Source organism: Dunckerocampus dactyliophorus, chromosome 5 (genome assembly GCF_027744805.1).
Source record: "Dunckerocampus dactyliophorus isolate RoL2022-P2 chromosome 5, RoL_Ddac_1.1, whole genome shotgun sequence".
Classification (NCBI taxonomy): domain Eukaryota; kingdom Metazoa; phylum Chordata; class Actinopteri; order Syngnathiformes; family Syngnathidae; genus Dunckerocampus; species Dunckerocampus dactyliophorus.
Window position 1 is genome coordinate 22,386,996 of NC_072823.1, and position 26,425 is coordinate 22,413,420.

At 43.9% G+C, this 26,425-nt stretch overlaps 1 protein-coding gene across 7 annotated transcripts in view; it reads left to right on the forward strand.

Annotated features, from left to right (window-relative positions):
* Positions 1-26,425, forward strand: part of cttnbp2 (cortactin binding protein 2) — a 67,284-nt gene that overhangs the window by 20,640 nt on the left and 20,219 nt on the right. For all 7 annotated transcript variants that reach the window (XR_008570532.1, XM_054777802.1, XM_054777797.1 and 4 more), the window contains exon 3: positions 20,323-20,553. Coding sequence is in view for 6 of the 7 variants with exons in the window: in XM_054777802.1 (XP_054633777.1) it covers positions 20,323-20,553 (231 nt within the window). In the remaining variant the exon portion in view is untranslated. The remainder of the gene's footprint in view (positions 1-20,322; positions 20,554-26,425) is intronic.

Below are 26,425 nucleotides of genomic sequence, written 5' to 3' on the forward strand. Positions count from 1 at the left end.
ACAGTCAGGCACCCTTGCTCAGGAGCCCCATGCAAGATTTCACCTGATGGGGTGAGGATGAGAGGTGAGGGACCAGCCCAGAATTATAAGCAATGATCTCAAGGGAGTTGGGAGCACAGTCGGCAAGAAAAGCATTTGTAACACACTTTGCTGTCATGGATTAAGATCCTGAGGTGCCCACAATGTCCCCTTGCTCATATGGAGATGAAAACATTCTGCTTTGGGGATGTTCCTCCGACCATAATCCCTCCTGAGATGTCTACAACCCTGGTGACAAACGAAAAGAAACATCTGACTTCTCTGCTTGCCAACAAGGTACTAAGGCTGAATCCCAATTCTACCCCTTAGCCCTTCCCCTTTGTCTTACCCCTTCCCTTACCCCTTAAAACCTAGGGCCAAGGGGACAAAGCCACTAAGAAATGGGACACCACTTGATTTTTATTACGTCATCACCCTTCACCGCTTGCTGGCCATGACATAGGCAACTGAGATAATTAAATGGTTTCTAATAAATGTTTCCTTCCATAAAGTAAGGTGTATACATGTCTACATTATTTCAATGTTATGTAGCCTACCTCACAACACCTTTTTTTTCAAATAAAAGGCACACATTTGTGCAAACTGCGACATTTATTGCTAAACAAACGAATGTAATAAACAGCTTACAACCAGCACTGTAACAACATTTATAAAAATAGAAAATGTAGCAAATATACATTTTAAATTAGACGCTAATTTTGGAGTTTGAAGTCCAGGACCACAAGGCTGGCGAACAGCTTTTACCCACAGGCCATCAGGCTTCTCAACGAAGCACTCACACACGCCGCACGCAACACATGCACACACTCATAGCACTTTATTTATTTCTTCGTTTGTTTGTTTGTTTGTGTTATTTATCTGTATTAATGTCTCTTCTGTTGTTGTTGCTTAATTTATTGGTACATATGTTTCTTATGTTCTTACTCTTTTTCTTGTGTTTTTCTTTCTTTTCTTGGGAGAATGAACAGAATAAGAATTTCATTGCTTAGTATAACTGTCCGTTTTACTATGCATATGACAATAAAACTCTTGAATCTTGAAATAGAAAATCCATCTTCTCAGCGGGTGTTGTAGCTCCGCCTACCACTTAGTGTTTTCATGTATATATACTGTATATATATAGGTATATAGGTATATACTGTAACCCTTAGCACTCACTTACCCCTTACCTCTCAGTTTAAGGAGAATTGGGACACCACTTGATTCTCATGAAACCTAGGGGTGAGGGGTAAGACGAGGAGTAAGGTGTAGAATTGGGATTCAGCCCAAGTCACATTTCAGCAGGGGTTCAAATACTTATTTTCTCCACTGTAACATTTGGTTTGCTCAATCACCGTTCCCTCATTTAATACTTTAAATGCAACTTATCTCAACGGAGAAGTGACACATATTCTCAATTATCATCTTAAAATAGTCACGGTGTGAGGTCAGGTCAGGTTTTAAGAGTCCTAGAGTGGAACCTGAAAGCGTCCATTCCTCACATCTTTCACCAGAGCTTTGCCTAGCATGGTGCTGAATGAAAGATGGCAGTATGTGTGAAGGAAAGCGAGGAGGTGTGAAAGCGGCTGCGAGCGGGGGAGATGCTTCAATTTAAATGTCAAAGACCGTCTCTGAGTCACGACAAGATGAGGGGGAGCCAGTTTGGTATGACGGGTTTGGGGGGGATGGGGTAGATGGTGGCGACGAGATCGGATTGTGGGTTGTGTAGTTTTGAGAACATTTATTGTGCAAAACTGTAATTATACAACATAATGTTGCAGATAAATTTAAATACAAGAAAATATGTAGCGACAGAAGTAACATGCAGGAAAGAGCTTTTAATGGGCAGGTGCAAGTACTTCCAAACATGTATGGCAAGGCACAAAGGTAACAAAAGGCGGCCAAATACAAATGGTACCATGGAGGAAAATTAAACAGGTAAGTATTTAAGGTAAACATCACTTGATGAGGAATGAGACGCTGCGCTGATGAATGTTGTAAGTGATTACAAATTGCAGACAGCTGCTGCATACTACCGCACAGGAGTCAAATGGGCACAACTCACAAAACACATACACAATAGGAGCGCAGAACAGGAAGTGACCAACCCCATTCTGCAAATCATGGGACAGTGACACCCAAAAATATTAACAAAAAATACATGTTACAAAGAATAATTATACTTTTACATGCGGAAAACAATGAGAAATAATTATAAATGATGAATGGATGGAACATATTGATGCAGACTTCCCATGCATCTTGGTGAGATCGAATTCAGTAGTGTGGGGTTTTTTTGTGGTTTTTTAAATTTCTTGATCAAATTGCTCGTACTCACAACTTTCTGTGACCTCACGGCGGCTCATTTAGCAGTCACTTCATAAAAAATACACAGAATGAGTCAGGAATGCATGCAACACTTTGTTTGGACACTCGATTTTGTGGAAAGATACAGTACAGGGAAAATGGACTAGTTTGGTACTTATTATTGTACAGAGACCATACAAAAACGGTGGCCAAATTTTAGCAAAATGTTTCTGTGAAAATCAAATCATGTGAAAACTGGTACGTACGAAATCCGAGGTTTGACTGTATTGGGTTTCTTTCCTTTTAGACCAGTGGTAACCAACCTTTTTAAGTCCATGATTCCTGGTCTCGGCCGTGAACCTAGAACTTCATTTCTTTATTAATACACATTCATCCAGCTGATATCCATCCATCCATTTTCTATTCCTCTTCTTCCTCATTAGGGTCGCGGGGGCATGCTGGAGCCTATCCCAGCTGACTTTGGGCGACAGGCGGGGTACACCCTGGACTGGTCGCCAGCCAATCGCAGGGCACATATAGACAAACAACCATTCACACTCACATTCATACCTATGGACAATTTAGAGTCGCCAATTAACCTCACCTGCATGTTTTTGGAATGTGGGAGGAAGCCGGAGTACCCGGAGAAAACCCACGCGCACACGGGGAGAACATGCAAACGCCACACAGAAAAGGGAGAATCGAACCCAGGTCTTCCTGATCTCCAGGCTGTTACTGTGTTGGCCAACGTGCTAACCACTAGACCACCGTGCGGCCCATCCAGCTGATATAATTGATATAATTCCGTCCATAATTGATATAATTAATCTCTATCGTAGGCCAAATTCGTATAGTTTCTACTGTCTATCGTTTCTACCGCACATTACGAGTGCAAGGTCGTTTTTATCATTAGTAACTGGAGGTAGAATTGATTCTATTGATTGTACAACAAGTTGGGAGCTTGTGCATGTGCTCATGTATGCGCAACCGTGTCATGCCCACCTCTTCCAATCATTCTGGAGCCAGGGAAGTATACCATGCTTTTAGGTGAGAACTTTAGGTGTCAATTGTGCCAACTGTGAGTGTGCCCTCATGACAACTCTAACTGTTATGACTAGAAATCTAGAAAAATCTAAAAAAAAAAAAAAAAAAAACATCATTTGAAATATGTTGCGCCAAACCAGCTGTTTTCTGGTCAGATCCCTTACCAGATGTCTGCTCCACCTGCCCGACCAGCAGCACTGCCTCAGGGGGTGACTTGTCCACTTGTGAATGGAAGCTAATCAGTGTGGATGCAGAACATAGAGCATAGCAGGAACTGGGAGAAGATGATAAATTCTCCTGGACAGGCGCCATGCTGGAGGGAAGCCCTGTGGCCTCTACCAGCCACATGGACTCCCAACTGGCTCTGGCCTTCATCATGTTCCATGGAATTACTTTCTTTTGTGCCTTCTCAACAAGATTTGTCACATAAATGGTATAATAATTTCTGATGTCACACATATTTGATAGTCCCATTATCTTTAAATAAGATCTAGTGGATTCTGCACATTTGCGATTAAACGTTCGATTCACAGCCCCGCAAATTTGCTGATTTTTGGTTTTCATTTTTTATTTTTTTCCGAAACGGAAGGGTTTTTTTTTCACAGAAAACACATCTTATTCATCCTAAATACATAATAATTTGTAAAATTTGTGAAGCATAAAATGAACATAAAATATGTAAATATAGAAATACAGTACAGTGTTACAGTATGGGTAGCATACATATACATGGTGTGTACCTGACACGTTTGCTGTACCAACATCACAATGTGATTTATTTCAACTATACAAATTTCAATTATACATATTTATTTGATTAATTTTGCAGAAGGTTTTTTAAAGTAATTTAAAAAATGATAGATATATAAAGCTTTTGTATTTAAGTACAAAGCTTTGTGTTATTATTTGTTGTTGGTGCCAGCATTTCAGCTTTTTCTCATCTTTTTTCTCATTTCTCTTGTTTTTTAAATTTTATTTTGTTTCTGCAGTGATGCAATGACAAATTAGCCACAGTCCGCAGATGGCCCCTGGGCTGCACTTTGGGCACCCCTACTTTTGTGGCTCTTCGTCGGGGTCGGGTTTGTGGCGTGGGGCTCTATGAGCAAACTACGAATCTATTTCGCTTGTTGGCTCAGTGTCGTGGGTGAGCGAAGCGATGGTGGTTGAGGGGAGAGGGGCTGCGTTACAACAGTCAGTCCTAAGGAGCAGCGTTTTTTTGGAGATGCACATCTATGGCGTTGTGACTTAATTTTGAGGTAGCAGAGGCTGATTTTGAGCCACAACATGCAATAATTACTGTTGCGTTAGCAGGCACATGGCTGCGCGCTGTCACTCTCTCTCTCTCCTTGTCGCTCAACCTGTGAGCGAGTGGCGAGCCGGTGTACGTGTGTGCGCTCATGGTACCTCCATTCGGGTTTTGGGGACTGGGCTTCTGGACTGGGCTGAGCTTGTGGGGGATCATCCATCGACTTAAGGCCACATGTACATTAAAACAGTACATTAAAACTATTGACACATCGCTCAAATCTTTGCTGTAATCACTGTAAACATCCTATGTCTCGTACACCGCAATGTTTGTGTAGCAATGTTTGTCCTGGTGACGTCACATCTGGAAATGAGGCTGAGCTGCGACAACTAGTTCTCCATGGCTGGCGCCATGAACTACAAATGGAATTTTTGATAGTTTACCGTTTGCTTTCAACAAATTGAACAATCTAAGATAAACAATGTAATTACAAACAGTATATAATATATTTAAACAAAGTTGATGAGTTGTGTCAGGGACCCTTTGAACCTGGATTGTGCATTTAGCTTGTTAATTTTCATTGAATGGCAATTGACGAGAGATGATGAGGGCTCTGGGGCTGAATCCAATCTAATAATTACAACAGTCACTTTTATTGCAAATGTTAATGTGAAATTGGAGTCACATCAAGTCAAGCTAGCAGGAGGATTTGGAGAGGGAAGAGCAAGCCCAGTGTCAAAAACGGCGTACCAATTACTTGCTGTTTTATGTCATTCGTGGGTGGTCTCGGAATGTAACCCCACAGATAGTGGGACTCTACCATACACAGTATGTATAATTATGCATTTTATACATAGTTCTTTTGCAGTTTTGTGCTAGTTTTAATAACAGATTGTATTTATAAATTGTGCTGCATTTTATTATTATTCATTGATTTTCAGCACTTTGGCTTCCTGGTGAGCGATGAAGCTTTTACATTAGTCAGTCTGAGAATATGAGGAATATGAGCCTCCAGCCTCTTGTCCAAGTTGGACATCGATTCCGACTACCGTCATCACGAATTGCTGTCTTGCTTTGAGCTTGGCAGTAATGCAATGTGGCCAAAAACAATTGAATTTACAAGCATCCTGCAGTCCCGCTTTTTTGTCTGTCATCCTCCGTCTCCATTTTCATGTTCTTCCTGTTCCGCCTGGAGGGAGTCAAAGTGCTTTTCCCAGAGGTCGGGTCTGAAGGACGTGGGTGAAGAACGAGCTGTTCTTATGCATTTGAAACACAGACACATCTTTGTCTGGATGTCGAGTTCCCGAGCAACAGTAGCGACTCTGTTCTCGCCTTGACAGTTTATCAAGTGTGTGAAGAAATGGAATCTAAGAGCCTGTCCACTTGGAAACATTTTTTATTATTCCAGCCATTCATCCACACGACAACGACGTTCTGGGTGTCCTGAAACAATATTTTTTGAAAACAACATCCAGAATGGGAAAATCTGACAACGCCGTCAAGTCGTTGCCGTATGGCAATGTCACTTGAAGTGAGCGGCTGTTTACTGCTGCCAAAAAAACAACATGATACCTAAATATTTTGACGAGCATGACTCGCAGTCGACATTTTCCTGATATTTTTTTGCAGAAATAATTCCACTTAGTCGTAAGGCCAGACAAGCGAAAGACATCGAACCTTGCGCATATGTTATTTCTTCTCCTTTTGTTTTGGTGTGTCAGGTGGCTTTGTCTGCGTGTCCGTTTACAGCGTCACATCTTGGTGTGCCTTAAGTATTACATTGTTTCCACCCACTAATACATTCGCATGTGGATGTGACTATTTGCTGATCCGACACTGTGACACAGTTTTTTTTAAACCCGCCAAAAAAACAACCTAGGAGCGTTCCCTTGTGGACAGGCCCTAACACTTACACAATTCAACTTAGCATTAGGGACAGAGCTGTAAGACTGCATTAGTTTGCAAGTGGAATCATGTGTGATTGAAATGGCAATCAAACTGTACAAGACTGTACACAGCAAGTGAATGTAATAACTGCTGCAAATGGCTTAATTGTTTAATAAAAGTATTAGATTTAATAAGTTAGTGCAGTTAGGCTTTGTAACTACCTAGTCAGCCCTAGAGTTGCGAACTTAACCAGCCTGGGGAACCTCACTCCATGTACTTACATCAATATTTACGACAAACTTTGCTGTTTTTTTAGTTGAAGTCACGGCAGGCCAGACTTATTGTTTACTTCCTGTTTTGTTTTGTCCACCAGCCCATTTGGTCAGCCAATTAACTGACCCTCAATTAATTGAGCCCTCTGACACATTCGTTATGATGCATTAGTTAGTTGGTGTACTCTCTCATAGGTAAAATTAATTGGTGCTCTTTTGGCGAGTCGCAAAGACTAAGGAAGAACTCATTAGTGTGCTGCAAAGGGAACCTTGAAGTGCTTATGACACCAAAAAAAGTTTGAAAAAGACAATAATAAAATGAAAGTACTTCATAAAATTTTTTGTCATACTACTGTCATAGATAAATAAACAACAATGAAATACGAGTGAAATGAAGTGGTGATTTTGACACACCCCACAGCGAGTTTTATAAACCGGCACCATCTTGGATGTGACGTCACTAACCAGAATATGTTTCAGGAGCCAGATTCACACAAATGCAGCCATGAACTCACAGTAGCACAATAATAAGATTCACTCATTATTGTGTTATGATGAGTATGATATAACACACATGCAATATTGGCGACAAGTCTGTTTTTAGTAAGTGTTATTTCCATCTGTGGGGTACGATCAAAACTTTAGGTTAATCATTGGTCAGGTTCTGCCTTTCACAAAGTTGAGGTCCAGACCTGATGTCCTCAATCTGGAGGAAAAGCATGATGTGGAAATGAAGACTTTACTGTAGCCATTTGCGATACAGAAGATGATCTTTTTCAGTGAACTTAAAAAGCATAAGTAATGTACATGTTTATGCATATAAGGCCATCATTTTTGGGTGTTGTCACTCGAGTCATTTCATTCTATCAGCTTATTTTATTATTGAGCTTCTCTGTGCGGGATAAGATGTCAGTATTAAGCAGGTTTACCCTTGGTCGCAATCAAACCTGTGGAATTGGTGGCTTGAAGCTGATACTAAGCATTCATGTTAGAGGACGTACCTGCTGGTGCGCTAATGACTGTGATTCATACCAGTCGCTTCTCGCCTTGACAAGCCGCCGCACAGGCACACCGAACCATGCCAACATCATTTTAGCAGACACCATCTGATCCTGAAAGGAGAACGTTTCTCAGTTTCAACATAGCGGAGTTTGTGGATATAGGCTTGATTATACCACCACTTTTAATAACATTACGGATCCAATACAAGCGCTCCATGCAAATATTTTTAGGTCAAAACTGCAAAGTATTTTATTTTTTCAGCCTTTCATCCACATGGAAACGGCGTTCTGGGTGCCCTGAAACTGTATTTTTTTTTAAACGGCTTCCAGAGTGGGAAAATCTGAAAACGCAAGCTTGTTGTTCAACCAAGCTTCTACTTTCTGGAAATAATGATGTCACCGCCCCGTCGCCGTCACATGACCAAAAGTGAAAAGCTGACACGCAGATGTAATATCTGAATATTTCGACTGACATTACTCACCCCAGTCAACACTATACTGATATTTTGTTGTCTTATACTCCAAAATGACTCACAGAAGTAATTCCACTTGGACATAGTTTGGTGTGTCACGTCGTTCCGTCTGCGTGTCTGTTTACAGTGCCACACGTAGGTTTACCTTGTGTGTTGCATAGGCCTGTCACGAGAAACTCAGTTCACGAGATGAGACGATACACGAGATTGGGTGTATGTGAACGAGATGAGACAAGATTTTGCCATTACTTTTCAGAAAAGCACAATGAAAAAATCTAAAAAAAATATGTGACAATACGTTGCAAGCTACTAATATAATTTCTACTACATTACACTCTTCTGCACTCTGTGTGTATGCTGCCGGGCCCGCCTCCACCCATCGAGACAAACAGACTGTATGACTGACAAAAGGGCTCACTTCGTTCATGCCGTTGTTCTATGGAACAAACGCGCCAAGGCCTGTTTAGAGGTGAGAGATGAGGAAAACAGACATGGCAATGGATTGTTGCCCACAAGATATTTTTGAATGAGAAATCTTGAGAAATCGCTTTAATCTTGCGAGATCTTGTGACACCCATAGTATTACATCATTTTCACCCAGTGATCCATTCCTGTCTGGATGCAAGTATTTACTAATCCAGCACAATGTAGATGCAGATTTTTTTTCAAACTGCCAAAAAAAATCCCAGGAACGTTTACGTGTGTACAGGGCCTTAGTGCTTTTAAACACACAGGTTTAACACAAAAATCTCAGTTGCTCACACAAATGTGCAAACACCTTTTAGACTGTAATCAGAGAGAAGCCCTGCAGGAGAGCATCTTAACAATCTCATGAATAAAACAAAAAATCAGTGTTATTAGTCAGGAGCCAGAAGGGGGACACACGCACACACACACACACACACACACACACCAGGCTTGGCGAGATGCAAGAAGGCCAAGCAACAAGCCAAAGGGCTCGTATCCAAGAGCTCCTCTGATATCACACATCAGTAAAGTAGAAAATCACAGCACTCAGCAGCAGGCCTTCTCACGAACACATGCTCCCACACACACACGCATGCACACACAAAAATCAGTGCTTCCCACAGGGCTGCAATCTATCCATGGTGTTGGGTTGCGGAGAGAATGCTGTCATTGCCTAATTGCACAATTGCACATGATGCAACTCTGGCCAGAATGGTGATTTTTAAAATCTCTGATTCAGTATTTGTCAATGGACGGGTAAAGTTTTTTGGTTTGTGTGTTAAGAAATGTGTCTCATATTTTTAAACGTTATTTAACAACGGAACATGAAGTTATTGACTTGCAGGTGTTGGTTTCATGTGGTGCAGTAGTAGACACTCGTGTGTGCACCTCTTACCACGCATGGGCGATTGAACATTCATGATGTTTTGTGTAAGTACGTACGAATCATTGTACATCTATCTCACTGTACTGACGAACAGATGCATGGTTGGTTTCATGTGGTGCAGTAGTAGACACTCGTGTGTGCACCTCTTACCACGCATGGGCGATTGAACATTCATGATGTTTTGTGTAAGTACGTACGAATCATTGTACATCTATCTCACTGTACTGACGAACAGATGCATTATAATGTGCGACCAAGTCAGCTGTGGTAAGCGCATATGAGGTGTGTTAACAGCAGTATTACAATGCCATCTACTGCACGGAGTTGTAACGACCAGCTACACGATGGCTACAGTCCCAGTGTAATGTGTCAGAAGCTAACAAAGTGCTTTGCTAATTCAGTAGTGTTATGTTGCTCTGTGCTCTGCTGAAATCTCAGCAGCAACATTTTATAACTTATAAACTCTTTTATAGGTGTGTGGCACTGATTGAAAGACATGAGGAACATTGCACCGCCCACTGGTGCCCTGTAGGTGTTATTACTACAAATCAACAGATCACGATGCTCCATTGTAAAAACAAGCTCAGTTGAAAATGCAGAGTTCCTGTAAGGCTTAAGCCCCGGTCACACTGCCAGAACTTTGCTGTAGCGTCCCTGGAGCGGTGAAAAAAAATCATCACCGCTCGTAACCGCGCACAAAAAGGGGAAAAAAAGAAAACACGGTCGTTGTCCCAGCAGTTCACCGCTGAAGCCGCCGTTGCTTTAGTGTTGGTTTAACAGTAGCGAACGTTGGTTTAGCGATGACGCGAGCGTCGATAGAGCGGCGTTCTGCGCATGCGGGCTAGTGGCATCCTCATGACTTGCTGGAAGGCTCGTGAATCCTCATTCGCAGTCCCACAGTGCCCTCTAGTGTGTCTCTGCAAACACAACAACTGTCTGACCCACACAACTCTGTCTCTCCCTCTTTTCTCTCTTCTCCTTCTGTCAACACCTTGTTGCAATCTGAGGAGGTTCTGATTCTGCTGCTGGACTAGTGCACCAATCATAGCAAGTCTCTCAGCATCCATGGTAGTACAGTTTTACTGTAACTTTGAGCAAATTTGATATAACTGAGGTCTGCACTCAATGGCTATTCCAAATAGGCTCCTGGCCCATTTCTCCCTGTATTTATAGCAAAATTATGCTCCTCCTCCGACACCTCCATACCAACAGCAAACCAAAGTTCATCACCGCAATGGATCGCTGCTTCATCGCTGCTTCAATGCCTGACACCGTTCCAGCAATCCCGTGTCCGCTTGTAAAACGCTTACAGCCGCCCCAACTAAATTTGTGCAACGTTTAATCACCGCCTGGGCAAAGCTGGCGAAGTGGTCCAGCGCTCAAGATTTCTGCGTTGGCGTAGCGGACCCAAGCGTCCACGAACTTCCATCTAGCGGCGCCAAACTTTGACCGGGCGTTGTTGGAGCGGTGATGAACTTTGACGTAGCGGAAAATTGCCCACTCCTCACCGCTGGCAATATGTTGTGCAGCTCAAAACTTTCAGAGCGGTAGGAGGGACCATCAGCGGTGGCCGAGCGTATACGGCGTTGCCTTAATGGGGGCCAACTTCTGTTAAACGGTGGTGCGCGGTTACGAGCGGTGATGAATTTTTTTCACCGCTCCATGGACGCTACAGCAAAGTTCGGGCGGTGCGACCGGGGCTTTACATTGTAACATACAGTGGAGTCCTCTGTGGAGTCCTCTAAAGCTGTTGCAGTGCATTCAAGTGTAATAAGGAGTTAAGCACTATTAATAGGAAAAGGTAAAACAATTCAAAATGAAGTTTTGACTTTTTCTGAATTCCAAATTGTATGGCCTTAGGAGAGGTACTACTGTATTTGTCATGAGTGTGCTACAACCGCTGATACACGCACACACACACTCACACATTCGTGCATAGTGTGTAAGAGTCACAGCTCTATCAGATGTTGGGGGGGGGGGATAGTTTTGTACTTGTGCCCACAGGGACGATGTGGTTTAATCAAGCAGGAGGCCTGCGTTGGTTTACTGTGGCATTAAAAGATAAAAATAGACTGCAAGGAGCTGACGCTGCTGGGACACACACACAGCTGCAAGTCATGCTCAGTGTGTGCTTTGTGTGTGTGGTTTCAAGTGCATGAAAGTGGCTCCAACGCATTGTGTTCTCCATGTGATCCAGTGTCCATCAGCTGGTGTAGATAGATTGTGTTTATCAAGGACACCATTCATCGCGTAACACAACGCAACACAACACATTAATGGGACAACACATTGATGTCCAAGTGAATTGTTGTTGTTGTTTTTTGTAATGGCGCCGTTTTTTTTCTGAATACATTTTTCTGACTTTGTGTCATAAGAAACATAGAACATTAAGTCATGTTTTTAAACCTTTTTTAACAACAGAACATGAAGTTATTGACTTAGTGGTGTAGGGGAGACTTTCCCCTGGAGTACCCAGCATACCTTGCGGGCACCTTTTGTTGTTAGCGTTTTGTCATTGATACCAACCTACATAGAATGGTAGTTCATTGTTATTGTGTGTTAACTTACCTGTTAGGTGTTGTGCTGTTTTTTGGTTCTCACCATGATGTCGTTTATTGTGTCTGTTTGTACTCTGTTGTCAAGCTCATTGTTGGATATTGCTTAGACTACTGGTTTTACTGGTGAATTGCACCTCTAACTATAGGGGTATTATGAGATGTGAGCATGGAGAGGGATATTCCAAATGGATCAGAGAAACTGGCAGTATGCCCTGTTAAAAGTCACATGACTTAAGTGGCTGCCCGTACTTGTCCATGTGTGGATTATATTTCACTAAATGGTACCATGCGTGTGTGCTTCCTGACTCGTGTGTATTAAAACTGTATGTCGGCCTTCATGAAAAGTTAATTGAGGCCGTCAGATGAGCGCATTAAAGATTAGCAGAAAAGATGGTGCTGAGTGGCTTTGTAGGGGTTGGACTTGACTAGCTGCAGCTACATTTTGTCTTACAACTTTTTATTTAAAACAAATCTAACAAATCCAGCATGGATGGGTCAATGTGAACTTTTGTGTGTCCAGCCTCTCTCTCTCTCTGCATGTTTTTGTGTTTGACAGCCAAAGCTGAGACAAGCCTGGAGGCTACCATCTATCGTGTTCTTATATAAGCATGACCTGCTCCATCACTGCTATCATTTCAACAGTGGACAGTGCGTAGTAATTGCTCCTAAACAAATTCTCCCATTAGAAATAATCAATTCCAGGGTCAAACTTTAGCTATAGAAAACCAATACTGCAGTTTTTGCTACATGGTGCTTGTATAAACAACCCCCAATGCAGTATTTTGTTTTTGTCTCTGCATCTGTGGGGTCAACGTTGCTTTGCTAGTAAGTCACCAGGATGAATGATGAAACCCAGACGCGCTAATTAGCAAATGACAGATGGGCCTCAGGCCTGGGCCACCTCATCCCATGAGAAACACACACACACGCACACATATATATATGTATACTGTATATATATTGATCTAATTGCCACCCTCTCCTCCTCCTCGTCCTCAGCCAAAGTTGCTTGTTGCTTGTTAGAAGCATCTTTGACCCAGAAACCTAAATTAGAGTAGGAGTCAATGAGAAGACACCCCCTCATATTATAACATCATCCATGACGCTTATCACCACACTGCACAGTGCACTGAAATAACAGATTGAAATTAGTTGTTTTTGCTGGGAAAATTACTTCCTCTTGTCTGCTGCCTCCATTCATCAATCAATCCATCTTGTCGCACTGCAACATGGCCAAAGTCAAAGTTAAGTGCTTAATATGTGTAGAAAACAGATGAGGGTATGTGCAAACACCATTGTGTTTCAAGGCCGTGAAAGACGGTAATGGTTAAAAATGAAAGAGGCAAAGCTCTACTTAATGATTCATGACTGCAGCGGCCTATACACATTGTTCCACATATACACGCCTGCACCATCCACTGCAGCTTAATAAGGTCACCAAAATATTAGAAACAGCTCTCAATATGTACAATAATACGGTGCCAATCAAAACTGCTGAAAACTAAATAGTATAGCAGAGTGACAGTAAAAACAATAAAGGACAAAGTGACTAATCCGTGCGCTGCTTGAGCTTGAAGGTGGAAGGTCAAATGAGCTTGAAGCGTTTGACTGCTGCATTGACCCAACCCTGTGCGCCTCAAACAACAACAACAACACACACTCCATATATTGACATGCATGTCATCCTAGAGAGCCTCAGCGCTGACGTACCGCTCTGATGGGGGGTGGGGGGACTCTGAGCTTTTCACTAGCTTAACCACTTGTGCACACACTGACACACAAGCATGCATACTGTTATTTTGTATGCAAAAATATTTTATTGTATTTTTTATCCACTCGTTTTATTCGTGCAATCAAAGTGACGAAAATTAAACTGCCAGAAATTTTTAAATTGTAAATGTTAACGCCACCTCTTCCCAATCTCTCAGCTTTTACAGTTGATCCCGGCTATTTGAGGAAGTTACATTCCGAGACCACCTGCAAATGATGAAAAAAATGCCAGTAGTTGCGACACCCATAAAAATGTCTATTTTTGGTACTCTAACAAAGCCTGGATTATGCTGTTGTGTTAAGGCACCACTGTACACTATGCCAGCTCACTCCTCCCCTTTCCTCTAAATGATGTCATCATCTAACTTACATAGTTGGCCATCATGCCAAACTCAGTGTTCATGTATGGACAGGTAAAACAAAGCTTTTTGGTTTGAGTCTTAAGAAATATGTGACGTTATCTCATGTTCCTAAACCTTATATAACAACAGAACATTAAGTTACTGGCTTATGGAGGTTGGTTTTGTGGTGTAACCGTTTAGAAATTTACAGGCTGCTGTGGTGTGCCGAGTGTTGCTGAGAGGAGCGAAAGGTCACAGTTGCTCGAGGTTGTGAATTTAAAATGTTTGCATTGTGGAATATGCCTTCAACCCACGCTTACAAAATACAACAGGTTACATTTCATGCATAGCTGTTTGATGACCGCTGGTCCATTTTGTACTGTGTTATCAAGCCAGTTGGTGGCTATTGCTTGCAAGTGGAAGAGCACTTTATGTAAACTGAAGTATGACAAGCCATTCATAGACATCATTGCAATCTTAATGAATCTGACCAAGGGTGAGTGGATAGCACAAAAATCTAAAAGTTTTTAGCATTGCAGGGGCATGCAGATTTTTTATATAAAACTTTTCTTGGATGTATTTCTCCACCATTGTTGAAATGTGTTTTTGTATATTAGCACTTACCCATGTACCATGAGATTGTTCCGATGCCAAAAGGGGTGTATTTGCATGGTATCTGGGGATTGCTATGATATGTTCATATGTGTCACGTTTCGCAGGACAGGAGCTAGCGCTTCCTGTCTTGCGCTGTTATTTTGGCAAGCTGTGCTTCCGGCTCGGTGGAAGAGGCAGGTGCTTCACTTCTGGTGCCCGCGCAGCTGTCGCCAATTAGTAGCTGTTAAAAGGCCAGCGTCGTCATACGTACGGCGCTGGCTCATTGAGTTTGTCACTCGTGCGATAACTTAGACTACCTACTTACCTGTGCCTTGGAATGTACCTGTCAGTTTTTTCCCACAGAGCTTTCCTCTCTGTCGCGTTTTGTTCCCATGTCTGATTTGTGAGTATCTGAACGATTAAAAACGTTTTATTTTTGGCACACCGTCGCCTCATCTCTGCATACTGGGGGTCAAGCACTTGACAGCCGCCACACACTCGTGACAGAATGAGCCAGCCAAACATGACCCCCGCAGAGACAGTTCCCCGCAGCTTCGCGGAAATGGCGGCTTATTACAAGTGTTTGCTGCGGGACCACGAGGCACCTGGCGGGCTCCTGGAGAGCTTCCAGAAGATGATGAGTTGCGTCGCCAAGCTCAACGGGGTGATGGGACTCAAAGCCCACCTCCAACCCCATCGCCACCCTTCCGGGGACGTCTGGGATCCGTCCCTTGAGGAGGGGGCTATGGTCGGCTGTGCACCCCCAGCTGCACAGACGTCTCCGGAGTCAGCCGCAGGGACGACTTTCCGCCTGAACGAGGTCAGGTCATCTGCGGCGCCCGCGATCCTTCCAAGCAGGGCCGAGGTTGGATCACCCCAAGGACCGGCTCCTCCTGCGGCTGAGAGCGAACCCTCACCTCTGACAGCCGAGACCCAGCCGCCGACCGCCGAGGCTCCTCCCTCACCTCCTACAGCCGAGCCCCAGCCGCCACCCGGGCCCGTCCACTCCCGCCGCCTCCCACTCCGTCGCCGCGGACTTGGCCGCTCCCGCCGCCTTCCACTCTGTCGCCGCGGACCCGGCTGCTTCCGCCACGCTCGCCGGCTGCACCGTCGGGCGACCCCCTGTCGCCACCTGGGATCGTCTCGCCGGCGGTGGGGATGCCGGTGCGACTTCGCCGTTCGTCCGGTGGTGGGGGGCGTGCAAGTCCGGCGACCCTCCGCCGATCCTCCCTCCACCCACCCTGGAAAGAATGGACTTAGGGAACGTCTGGAATCCGTTCCGTGGGGGGGACGTACTGTCACGTTTCGCAGGACAGGAGCTAGCGCTTCCTGTCTTGCGCTGTTATTTTGGCAAGCTGTGCTTCCGGCTCGGTGGAAGAGGCAGGTGCTTCACTTCTGGTGCCCGCGCAGCTGTCGCCAATTAGTAGCTGTTAAAAGGCCAGCGTCGTCATACGTACGGCGCTGGCTCATTGAGTTTGTCACTCGTGCGATAACTTAGACTACCTACTTACCTGTGCCTTGGAATGTACCTGTCAGTTTTTTCCCACAGAGCTTTCCTCTCTGTCGCGTTTTGTTCCCATGTCTGATTTGTGAGTATCTGAACGATTAAAAACGTTTTATTTTTGGCACACCGTCGCCTCATCTCTGCATACTGGGGGTCAAGCACTTGACAGCCGCCACACACTCGTGACAATATGTTTATAGGTCTTCACACTTTTTTTTTTTTTTTACATTTCTTTTTATAATCTTTTTAATAAATGTGCAAGCATTGAAAAACAACTTTTTATATTGCCAATATGGGGTGTTGTGTGTAGAATTTTGAGGAGAAAAGTCAATTACATTTTGGAATAAGAATGCAACATAAGAAAATGTGAAAAAAGTGAAGCCCTATGAATACTTTCTGGAGTCAGAGCTGCAAGGTTGCGGTTCGGTTTGAACCTGGTCCGCTGCAACCCTCCATAGATGTTTTGGTCTTTCTGAAATTTTTTTTTATTTTTTGTACATGTGAGACAGAATCATATAGATAGCTATTGCCAAATAATCTATCCTCTCAAGAAGGGACTAAACATCTCATGGTTCTCTTCTCTGTAACTCCTCCGTCTCTGGCCGGAGATCAGCATGCCTGGAAATGTTGATGCTAATATTACTGAGGTCTCATTGGGCACCGTTGCAGTGCGATAGAGTTACTGTCGCCTCACTTGTAATACAGCCACATTAAGCCCCAGGCAGCAGGTAAACATCTTTATTTAAAGCTCCTCACACTGCCAACGCTGCTTGGCCGCAGGTCACAACTCGGATCATCACCTTAAATGATTAAAGGCATCCATCAATCCATTTTCTATGCTGCTTATCCTCATTAGGGTCGCGGGGGTATGCTGGAGCCTATCCCAGCTGCCTTCGGTGATTAAAGGCAGCCACTTAGAATTTAAACAAAGTGGCTCACAGTCTTGGAATGGCCAAAGATGAGCGTGAGTTTGCCTTTAATCCCTACAAGAGTGCTAAACACGGTGATGAAGGTTTCCACAGTACATGCATAGCTTATCATTGTTCATTGAACGGGTGTGTTGGTCCATTCTGCATCACTGGGTCCAGTGTGGTTGCATCTGTGCAAGTCTAGTATCACGATCAGGCCCATCATAACCCCAAATCATGTGGTTACTCAATCCACAGGAAATATGTGCAGGTCCAGACCGGCCTACTACAATCTGCGTGCATATACAGTGCCATCTCGCCCCATTGATGTACATACAAACACACAAGTCCTTAAAGGGATAGTTTGGATTTTTTGACATGAAGTTGTATGACATCCCCAGCATTGTAGTCCAATAACAGCGACTTACCCCCCACTTGGTCTGCTAAGTCTAGTTCTGGTCAGATTTTTGTGATGAAGAACGTAGTTCCACTTAGTTGTTGGGGACAAACTCTTTACTTAATTGTCCCCAGCAACTAAGTGGAACTACGTTCTTCATCACAGAAATCTGACCAGAACTGGACTTAGGAGACCAAGTGGGGGGTAAGTATCTATTATTGAACTACAATGCTGATGGGGACGTCATACAACTTCATGTCAAAAAATCCAAACTATCCCTTTAATAACACCACTATACTAAACAATATTGCTGTATTGTATATTCTGGAGATGTGAATATGTGAATGAGAGTGAAATAATTTATGGGTGGGCTCACTGGGCTGCTGGTGTCTCTGGTGAGATCATGTCCACAGGAGATCACAAATCTGGGCATGAAAAGCAGAGGAATAATGTGGAATAGTTCTGAACAAGATTACAGGGAAAAAAAAGTTTGCATGCAGTCAGAACTTTTATTATTACTATTTTATTTTATTATTGTAACAGTAGTTTTTTAGTCATTGTAACTATCAAGAACCATACACACTGACTGAAAAAATATGTAAAGCATAGATATTGTTTAAACTGTTACGTCAGTATCTTTCATGATGCAAATTTGACTGTGGGCACTGAAATAGGAGCATGTTGAAACTTTAAACACTGGATCTCTGCAGGTGACATCATTGGGGGGATGTCATTATAGGTAGAAATGGTTACAAAGTGTAAAAATAGCAGACATACATGCTCAAAACACATCATATTGCAACATGTGACTTGTTAGCTTAGAGATGTGCAATGTTGCATCCTTTGACGAAAGCATCACTTAGTGCTTCAAAATAGCAACTCATCAATGAATCAATATAGTATGCTTATTGTTTACCAATACTTTAGATAACTAGATTTAGCGATAACATACCACAACATGTTTGCTATGTATTATGTCAAGTAAAGTTCATAGTTATAAGCAAGAGTTCTGAACCATTTACAGTGGTAGCTCCGTTTCCCCCACCAAACACACGGATGCACACAGATTCAAATATTAATGTAAATAAAACGTGTGTTTTTAAAATCTATTTAGTTTACATGACCCAGGCAGAACAAACGGTCAAGATGTTCATAACTTACAGAGACTCATATGAACACGAACTCCTGGCCAACGAGCAAAACACCGTGGAGAACGTCCAAGCTCATGGAGTGACAGCGGGGATGGGCACTCACAGGTTAGCAAGATACGGAAAGAGCCAATCGACCAGCTTGTCGGCGGTGTTCCACTTGAGCGACCAATTTCCGCTTGGTCTTAGTGCCGGGCATGTATCATTTACCATTTAATATAGCGTAACAATAAAGCGCAGCAATAAATAAGTAAATAAACGGTCGTTTATTGGCCCATTTTTGGTTGGCTCATCAGGAAACCTCCCGATGGTCAATCCACCCCTGCCGTGAAGTGGTGAGCGAAGAGGAGCAGTGACTGTAAGGTAGGTCTTTAGCTTACCCGAAGGTAACTTACTTCAGAATCACAATTCTTACATCTGAAAAAACACTTTCTGGCTGTCATGTTCAAGAAGGAGCGCCAAATAGTACTGAGCAGCGGTTAACACTAGGCAAGCGGCACGTTGCCATACATGAACTTCCTAAAGTTGTAACGTGAGAAATCTCATGAAGTTCTTGTGCCTGACTGTTCCCGAGATTTAGTAGTGGCCTAAAAATGAAATTTGTCTGAATTAATTTGTCTATTAGTTAGTAGAAACATTACTTGTTGGACAAATTGCCTATTCAAGAAAAAGAGAACATTAACTTGTGCTAAAGATGTTCTTTAATGAGCATTTAAGAGTGTTCTCGGTGCTCCAAGTGAAGGATGTGGATGAGAAGCAGCTGGTTGACTGATGACTCCTCTCTGCTTCAATATAAATATTTAGAGGATGCTGGCATGTGAAGGCTGGGCTAAAGATGGCGTCACGGCACTCCACACATCTAGGATAAACATCAATGTTAAAAATCTTTGATGCACACAGTTTACTATGTTTCCACCACCCTTTTTCTGTTTTCTTATTTAAAATGTCGCTGCAGCTGTGGCTCACAAATATTGACGGGCCACACCAGTTCTTGTATGTTGTTTTTGTGGTCATTCGCTGTTGGAACATGTGGGTAAGTTCCTGTAGAAGTCCGAGCTGGAACGTGGATGATGGTCGTAAGAGGATGCAGCTGGGTTGGTTTCAGTGGAGGTCCGCTGTCCTCACACGTCAGATTATTCCTCTCGACCGGCTTGGATGACTCTTGCATCCTTATGTCTGTAACCTGAGAGGGACATGGTGGAGGGCTGGGTTTGGCCTGGCCTGTTGGGATGGAAAGCTATTCCTCATCATCAGCTTTAGCAGCTAATTAGCACTTTGAATGTGTCATTCATGTGGATGACAGCCTAATTAATGTCTCAGTAGCCTCTTTCTTACAGGCTGTATCAGAGCCGTAACATTTGAGCCTGTATTTTTTCACCAGTGCTTTTTACACAGAGCTTGGAAAAGCGGGATATTTCTGTGTACTTTTCACACAGCAACACTTGTATTGAACATGGTGGTATTCAATTTAACAACCTGTATTGTTTATTTTGTCCACAGGCTCAAAGGAAGGAAGTGTTCCTTCAAGAGCGCTACAGCCACTATAGCCTCACCGACCCTTTCCTGGCGCTCCAGCGAGACTTTGAGTGTGGCGTCCCACGAGGTGACAAGGAGCGGAGGCCCCTGGGCTCCAGCCCCATGTCTGTCCTGGAGGCTGTCATGGCACACTGCAGGAAGATGCAGGAGCGCATGTCAGGCCAGCTTGCTGCCGCCGAGGGCCGCCAGAAGAGGGTAAGAGCCCCCCCGCCCATCGCTTTCCCTGGCTGCGCCCCCCCCCATGCTGGGGTGTTACACTGCATGAATGTGGACCATCATGTTTGCTGCAGGTCAACTTGATTCCCGCTCTTCTGGTGTGTCATTTCTATTTTCACCGCTTGACTAAGTGTGTTTACGAGTGTAGTGTGTTTGTCCTGGAGCTTCTTTTTGAATTATGTGAGTGCAGATGTCAGCGCCTCTACCCCTTATGCCGGAAGGTATGATGGTGTGGAATTGTTTGAATGAGGAGAAAATGCGAAAAGTGTAGTGTAGAAAAAATGGCTAAAAGGAAAAAAATGCAGTGCGTCCCTTCCCTGAACTTTCTGCAAATAACAAAGATTATATAGGGGAGAGCCAATTGGAACATTTGGAGCCAACCACACGCGTGAGGACGAGGTATGGGAGGGTTTGGGAATTGCTGGTTAAATATACAGTATGTGTGTGGTTACAGTAGTTTGTGTGCGCACTATAATATAATACATCTGTTAAAATTCAAACGGTTTCTGACCTGAATGCCACATATGTTTTTTTTGTTCAGCAATGTACCAAAGCCAAAGGTCACCAATTTGAAATATTTGCTATAGGAATGTCCCAATCCACATTTTTTGGCATCTGAGCTGATCCGATTTTTTTAATAGTCTTGACGATCCAGTACCAATCCTTTTTTTTTTTTTTTTTTTTTTAATAACAAGCTGATATGGTTATTGATCAATTTATGGTGTGCTTTAGAATATATTAATTTTTTTTTTTAACAAACTCTCTTCATGCTCTCTTCAACCATTACTTACATAGGGGTGGCAATAAGTTGACACCTGAGATGTCTAGATGGCCAGTGGGGTGGCCGGAGAGTGACCCAAGGTTGGCCACGGCTACCATTGGCCACCACGTAGCTCCGCCCCTGCTTTCTGTGGGAGCTCATTGCCCAATGACACAGCAGTCCGGGCAGAAAGTGAAACTAACTTCATCACGGTACACCGCGGACATGTCTGCATAGCGGTGTTGCGTTGTTCTCTTCTTGCATTGGCGGGAGTCGAGTGGCAACCAGCTTCACCACACCTACCGTGTTGGAGTGTGGCCCAGAGTTACGAACGTTATACGGCAACCGGATTGGCCCAATCTCGTGGCGGAAGCCGATATTATCTGATCTTCAAAATTGAGCGGATCGGCAGCCTACCCAGATCCAATCCCTAATTAGAATGGTGACAGATTTTGTTTATCGTAGCCTATATTCACAGTATTGACACTGCGTATTGGAACATGTGACCAATCCACCGTAGGAAATGAAAAGTAAGGAAAATGTGTGTGTAGGAATTTTTGTCCTTTATAGACCTTGCTTTTTTTTTTTTTTTTTTTTTTTTTTTTTTTTTTTTTTTCCCCCTGTCCTGTCCAGCCTTTAAAGCAGATAGAATTGTATACCTAAATGCCGTCAAGTGCTCAACAGATTTACTCTGCCAGAGAGAAGTGTGATATACACTTCCCCTGTCATACAAAATTTATTCGACCTTGATGCTTGTTATAAAGCAAATTTGGAGCGCCCGGACCGGAGCAGGAGGGGACAGAGAAGAAGAGAAAAGGAAACGGGGGGGGGGGGGGGGGGGGGGGGGGGGGGGGGGGGGGGGGGCGAGGGGCGAGAGGGGACAAAAACAAAAAAAAGAGAGACAAGAGACAAGGACAACAGCAGCAACAACAACAATTGTGACAGAACAACAGAAACATACCGAACGACATCAGCAAATAAATGTCCGTGACAACTATAAAGACGAACAAGGATAAAGGACAAATCAATATCAACAACCACAATGACAAAGCTGTCAATGACAATCAGACATAATAGCAGTCATGAAATGATGACCTATGACAGTGATCACAATGACAATACTGCATTGAAACAGTCGCACACAATAGCAGTCATGAAATGATGAATTATGATAGTGATCACCATGATAATACCGCATTGAAACAGTCACACATAACTGTAGTAATGAAATGATTATCCATGATAGTGAATAGAATCAAAGTTACTGTAATGCACATCATTGTAAAAAAAAAAAAAAATACATATACACACATATATACATACATACACATACATAAATACATATATACATATATATATATATATATATATATATATATATATATATATATATATACACATATATACCGCACATACACACATATATATATATAGTCATACTGCTGAAATCACCGTCGCTGTAATAAAACCAACAACATAATAACACCCTGGATAACTCAGTGAGTAATGTGGGGAAGTACGTATGTACTGTGAGTGTGCATATGTACAGGTATCTCTGTATGTAAGGAAGACTTCATATATATATAAAGGTGCAGGAATGTGTGGGCGTGTGATTGTCACTGAGAGTGCATGAAAGGAAAGGGGCCGCCTTCCACCTCCCAGAGAGCCCCGCCCCAAATAGCAAGGCCGGGCCCCGGCCGCCAGAAGGCCACCAGGCCCATAGGGGCAGGCAGCACAAAGAACAGTGCCCCAAGAGCCAGCCCAGAGAGCCCCCCCCCCCCCGGGAAGACCAGTAAGGGGCCGAAGAGAGGTAATCCCAGCCAAGGACAGGGCGCCAGCGGGCCGGAGGACTGCCAACCCCCGAGACCAGCGAGAGATCACACCCCACAAAGGCAGACGGGTACCGGGGGCCACAAACCGGCAGGCCCAGAGACGCCTCCACAGCTGGAAAGAAGCCCGCCCGCGCCGGAAGCGCCAATTCTCCCCCACCGCCACCCCCACCCCCAGGGAGCGGAGCCCGGCCCGCCCCGGGCCAACCCCCGCCCGACCCCCGACACAGGGCCGCCCCGCCAAGGGATGCAGGAGGCACACCCTCCACCCACCCGGCGGAGGCACGGGCGGCAGAGATGTATCGCCCAGCACCTGACCCCACGGAGCAAACCCCTGTATGCCCTTTATAGACCTTGCTTTGTGCACCAGCATCAGAAAAGCGTCTTCCCCAAAGTGTTCCCACAACTTTGGAAGTATACAATTGATTTATGTTTGTTGTAATAAATTCTGTTGTTCTTTGTCATAACTTAGTATGTATGTGGTAGTTCCAGGTTGTAGCCCTGTTCCTCATCTCTGCTGAACAATGACAACACCATGCTTTCGATTTATCCACTTGTTTTTATTCATTTACTTAAGGAAGGCCACGTGTTCCCAAAAAAGACATTTTAAGTTTACATTTTTTTTTAAGCGCGAAGAGGGTTTTTAAGCTCTGGCTTCTCCTTGGCACTTTTGCTAGCCATGACTCCCCCTAGTCAAAGACTGGGTGGCACTTTGTTTACCGAGTAGGTGCGTGATGAAATAAACACATCCTGTGTGTCACTTAATGTGTACCGTGTGGGAACTCTGTTCGCCTATGTACTGAACCGAATGGTATGCACCATAAAATCTGATTATGAGTACATGTACAGTTACACCCTTTGTATATGTAAATTATATGGCAATACATGATTATAGTAAGTTTTTTCAAATTTGGGTCTTAATCCGAAACAGTCTGGGAAAAGCTGCATTTAGAGGATTTCCCACTTTTGGTTTTTAAGTTTCAGTAAAACATGATTCCATTCGAGGCCTATTTTACGAGACTGATTGTTTCATTCTAAGCTAACAAAACAAAGGCATTCTCACTTCCAGGCACCAAAACAATTGTAAAAGCAACATTTATCTGTGCCAAAAGGAAACATCCACCTACCCACACCACCTATGGTTTTACGTGGTGGAGCGTTTGCAGCACGTGGGCTGTTAGTTGGCGTGGAAACAATAAATCCTAGCGGGTCTGAAATGAAATGCCTCAGGCCTACTGCAAACCCACTGTTAAAGTTACAAATGTTTGCTTAAAAAAAGCAGCTGTGTTTGCGTCGCAGGATGGCTTTGACCTTGAGATGTTTTGGGTGCACTTTACGACACAAGAGGTGGTCACCGTAAACCAGAGAGCAAACTTCTGCAGGCACAGCTGCTTGCATGTACCTTGTGAGGCGTAAAACGAGCGATGGAACAAGAAGCAGCTTCAGAAGGAGAGCGGCTGCCCTCAGAGGCTCTTTGGGTTGCCGGGTAGAGTGAATTTTAGCCGTACGGTCGGCGCTATCTTTATCCCTTCATCCCTTTCCACTCTCGTCATCCTCCTGCTGCTGCTGAATTATCCACGAGGGCTTGAGCGAGCTGAAAGCAGGCAGGGCGTTTGTATAGAACAATGTCAAGATGGGCTTACAGGCAGAGTGAAGACCCCCCATGAATCAGTCATGAACTCCGAGGACCTCCACCACACACAGCACATGCCTGACAGCGAGCAAAAGGCTGTTTTTGTCAAATTGTGCCTCTTAAATAGGGATGCACAATTTCTTTTTGTAACGTCTAACTTTTTACATCTATTATTTTTTTAACATTTGGATTTAAAGGTAGTTTGTGCACGCCTGGACTTAAGAACGACTTAAACAAAGATGGATTTGAGAAACTGTACCTGTAGATTTGTCCAACTCAAATACCATGACATCACTACTATTAAGAAAACATTTAAAATAATAGCAGTAGCTCAGAAGTACAAACCGTGACTCCAAGGGGTTTACCAGCCGACATCAATGGTAAAGGGCTGGTCATCCGCCTCCATCATATCCCTGACGAGTTCATAGATCGCTTTAGCCCTTGGGTCGTCTCTGGCAAAGTTTTTGCACTTTTCAAGCGTTGCAGCGATAGGAACAAGTCCCAAGCCCCGGGTGTCGTAGCGATGCTGGCATTTCAGGCAGCAGATAAGGTCTGATCTGTTGAATCTCAACAAAAAAAATAATTGCTAAAAAGTGCAAAAATAATTACAAATGACAATGAATGGACAACTGAACATTTAACATCACGTTTACCTAGTTTTGTTTTAAAATTTCAGCAAAACGTTTGGATGTTAACCGTAAAACGCGCTAACCGGGAGCGGACGTTAACCGAGGTACCACTGTATTAACAGCTCCGAATGAAATGACAGTTTAAATTAAGCTAAAATATAGCACGCATGTATGAAAATGTATTTACCGTAATTTCTGGTGTATAAGACGCACCGGTGTTTGAGCTGCACCCACTAAATTTAGAAAAGAAAAACAGATTTGTATATAAGCTGCAGTGGACTATAAGAAGCACATGTCCACATGTTCTCTCCAGCACCGTGGAATAGACTTTCCCAGGGAGGCTGAGGAGTGTGATCCCCCTATAGTTGCAAAACACCCTCTGGTCACCCTTCTTGAAAAGGGGTACCACCACCCCAGTCTGCCAATCCAGAGGTACTGTTCCCAACTTCCACGCAATGTTGAAGAGACGTCTCAGCCAAGACAGTCCCACAACATTCAGAACCTTGAGGAATTCCGTGAGAAACTTGTCCACTCCCGGAGCTTTGCCACTGGGGAGCATTTTGACTACCCCTGGTACCTCAGCCACAGTGATGGAACTGTCCGCGTTTGTGTCCTCAGACTCTGCTTCCTCTATGGAAGGTATGTCAGTGGGATTGAGAAGGGCGTCAGAGTATTCCTTCCACCGTCCGACTATATCCTCAGTCGAGGTCAGCAGGCCCCCGTCCCCACTGTTTACAGTGAGGACACTGCTTCCCCTTTCTTAGGCGTTGAAGTCGTTCTCCCAGTAGAACGACAGAGTCACCAGTTGGGGTGCCCTCTCCAATGGACTCCAAGAAGGCTGGTACTCTGAACTGCGGCATACGCACAAACAACAGTCAGGACCCTTTCCCAGCCCGAAGGCGTAGGGAAATGATCTTCTCATTCACCAGGGTTGACTCCAACACAGAGGCTCCAAGCCTTGGGGCTAATTATAAGCCCACACCAGCTCGTCCCCTCTCCC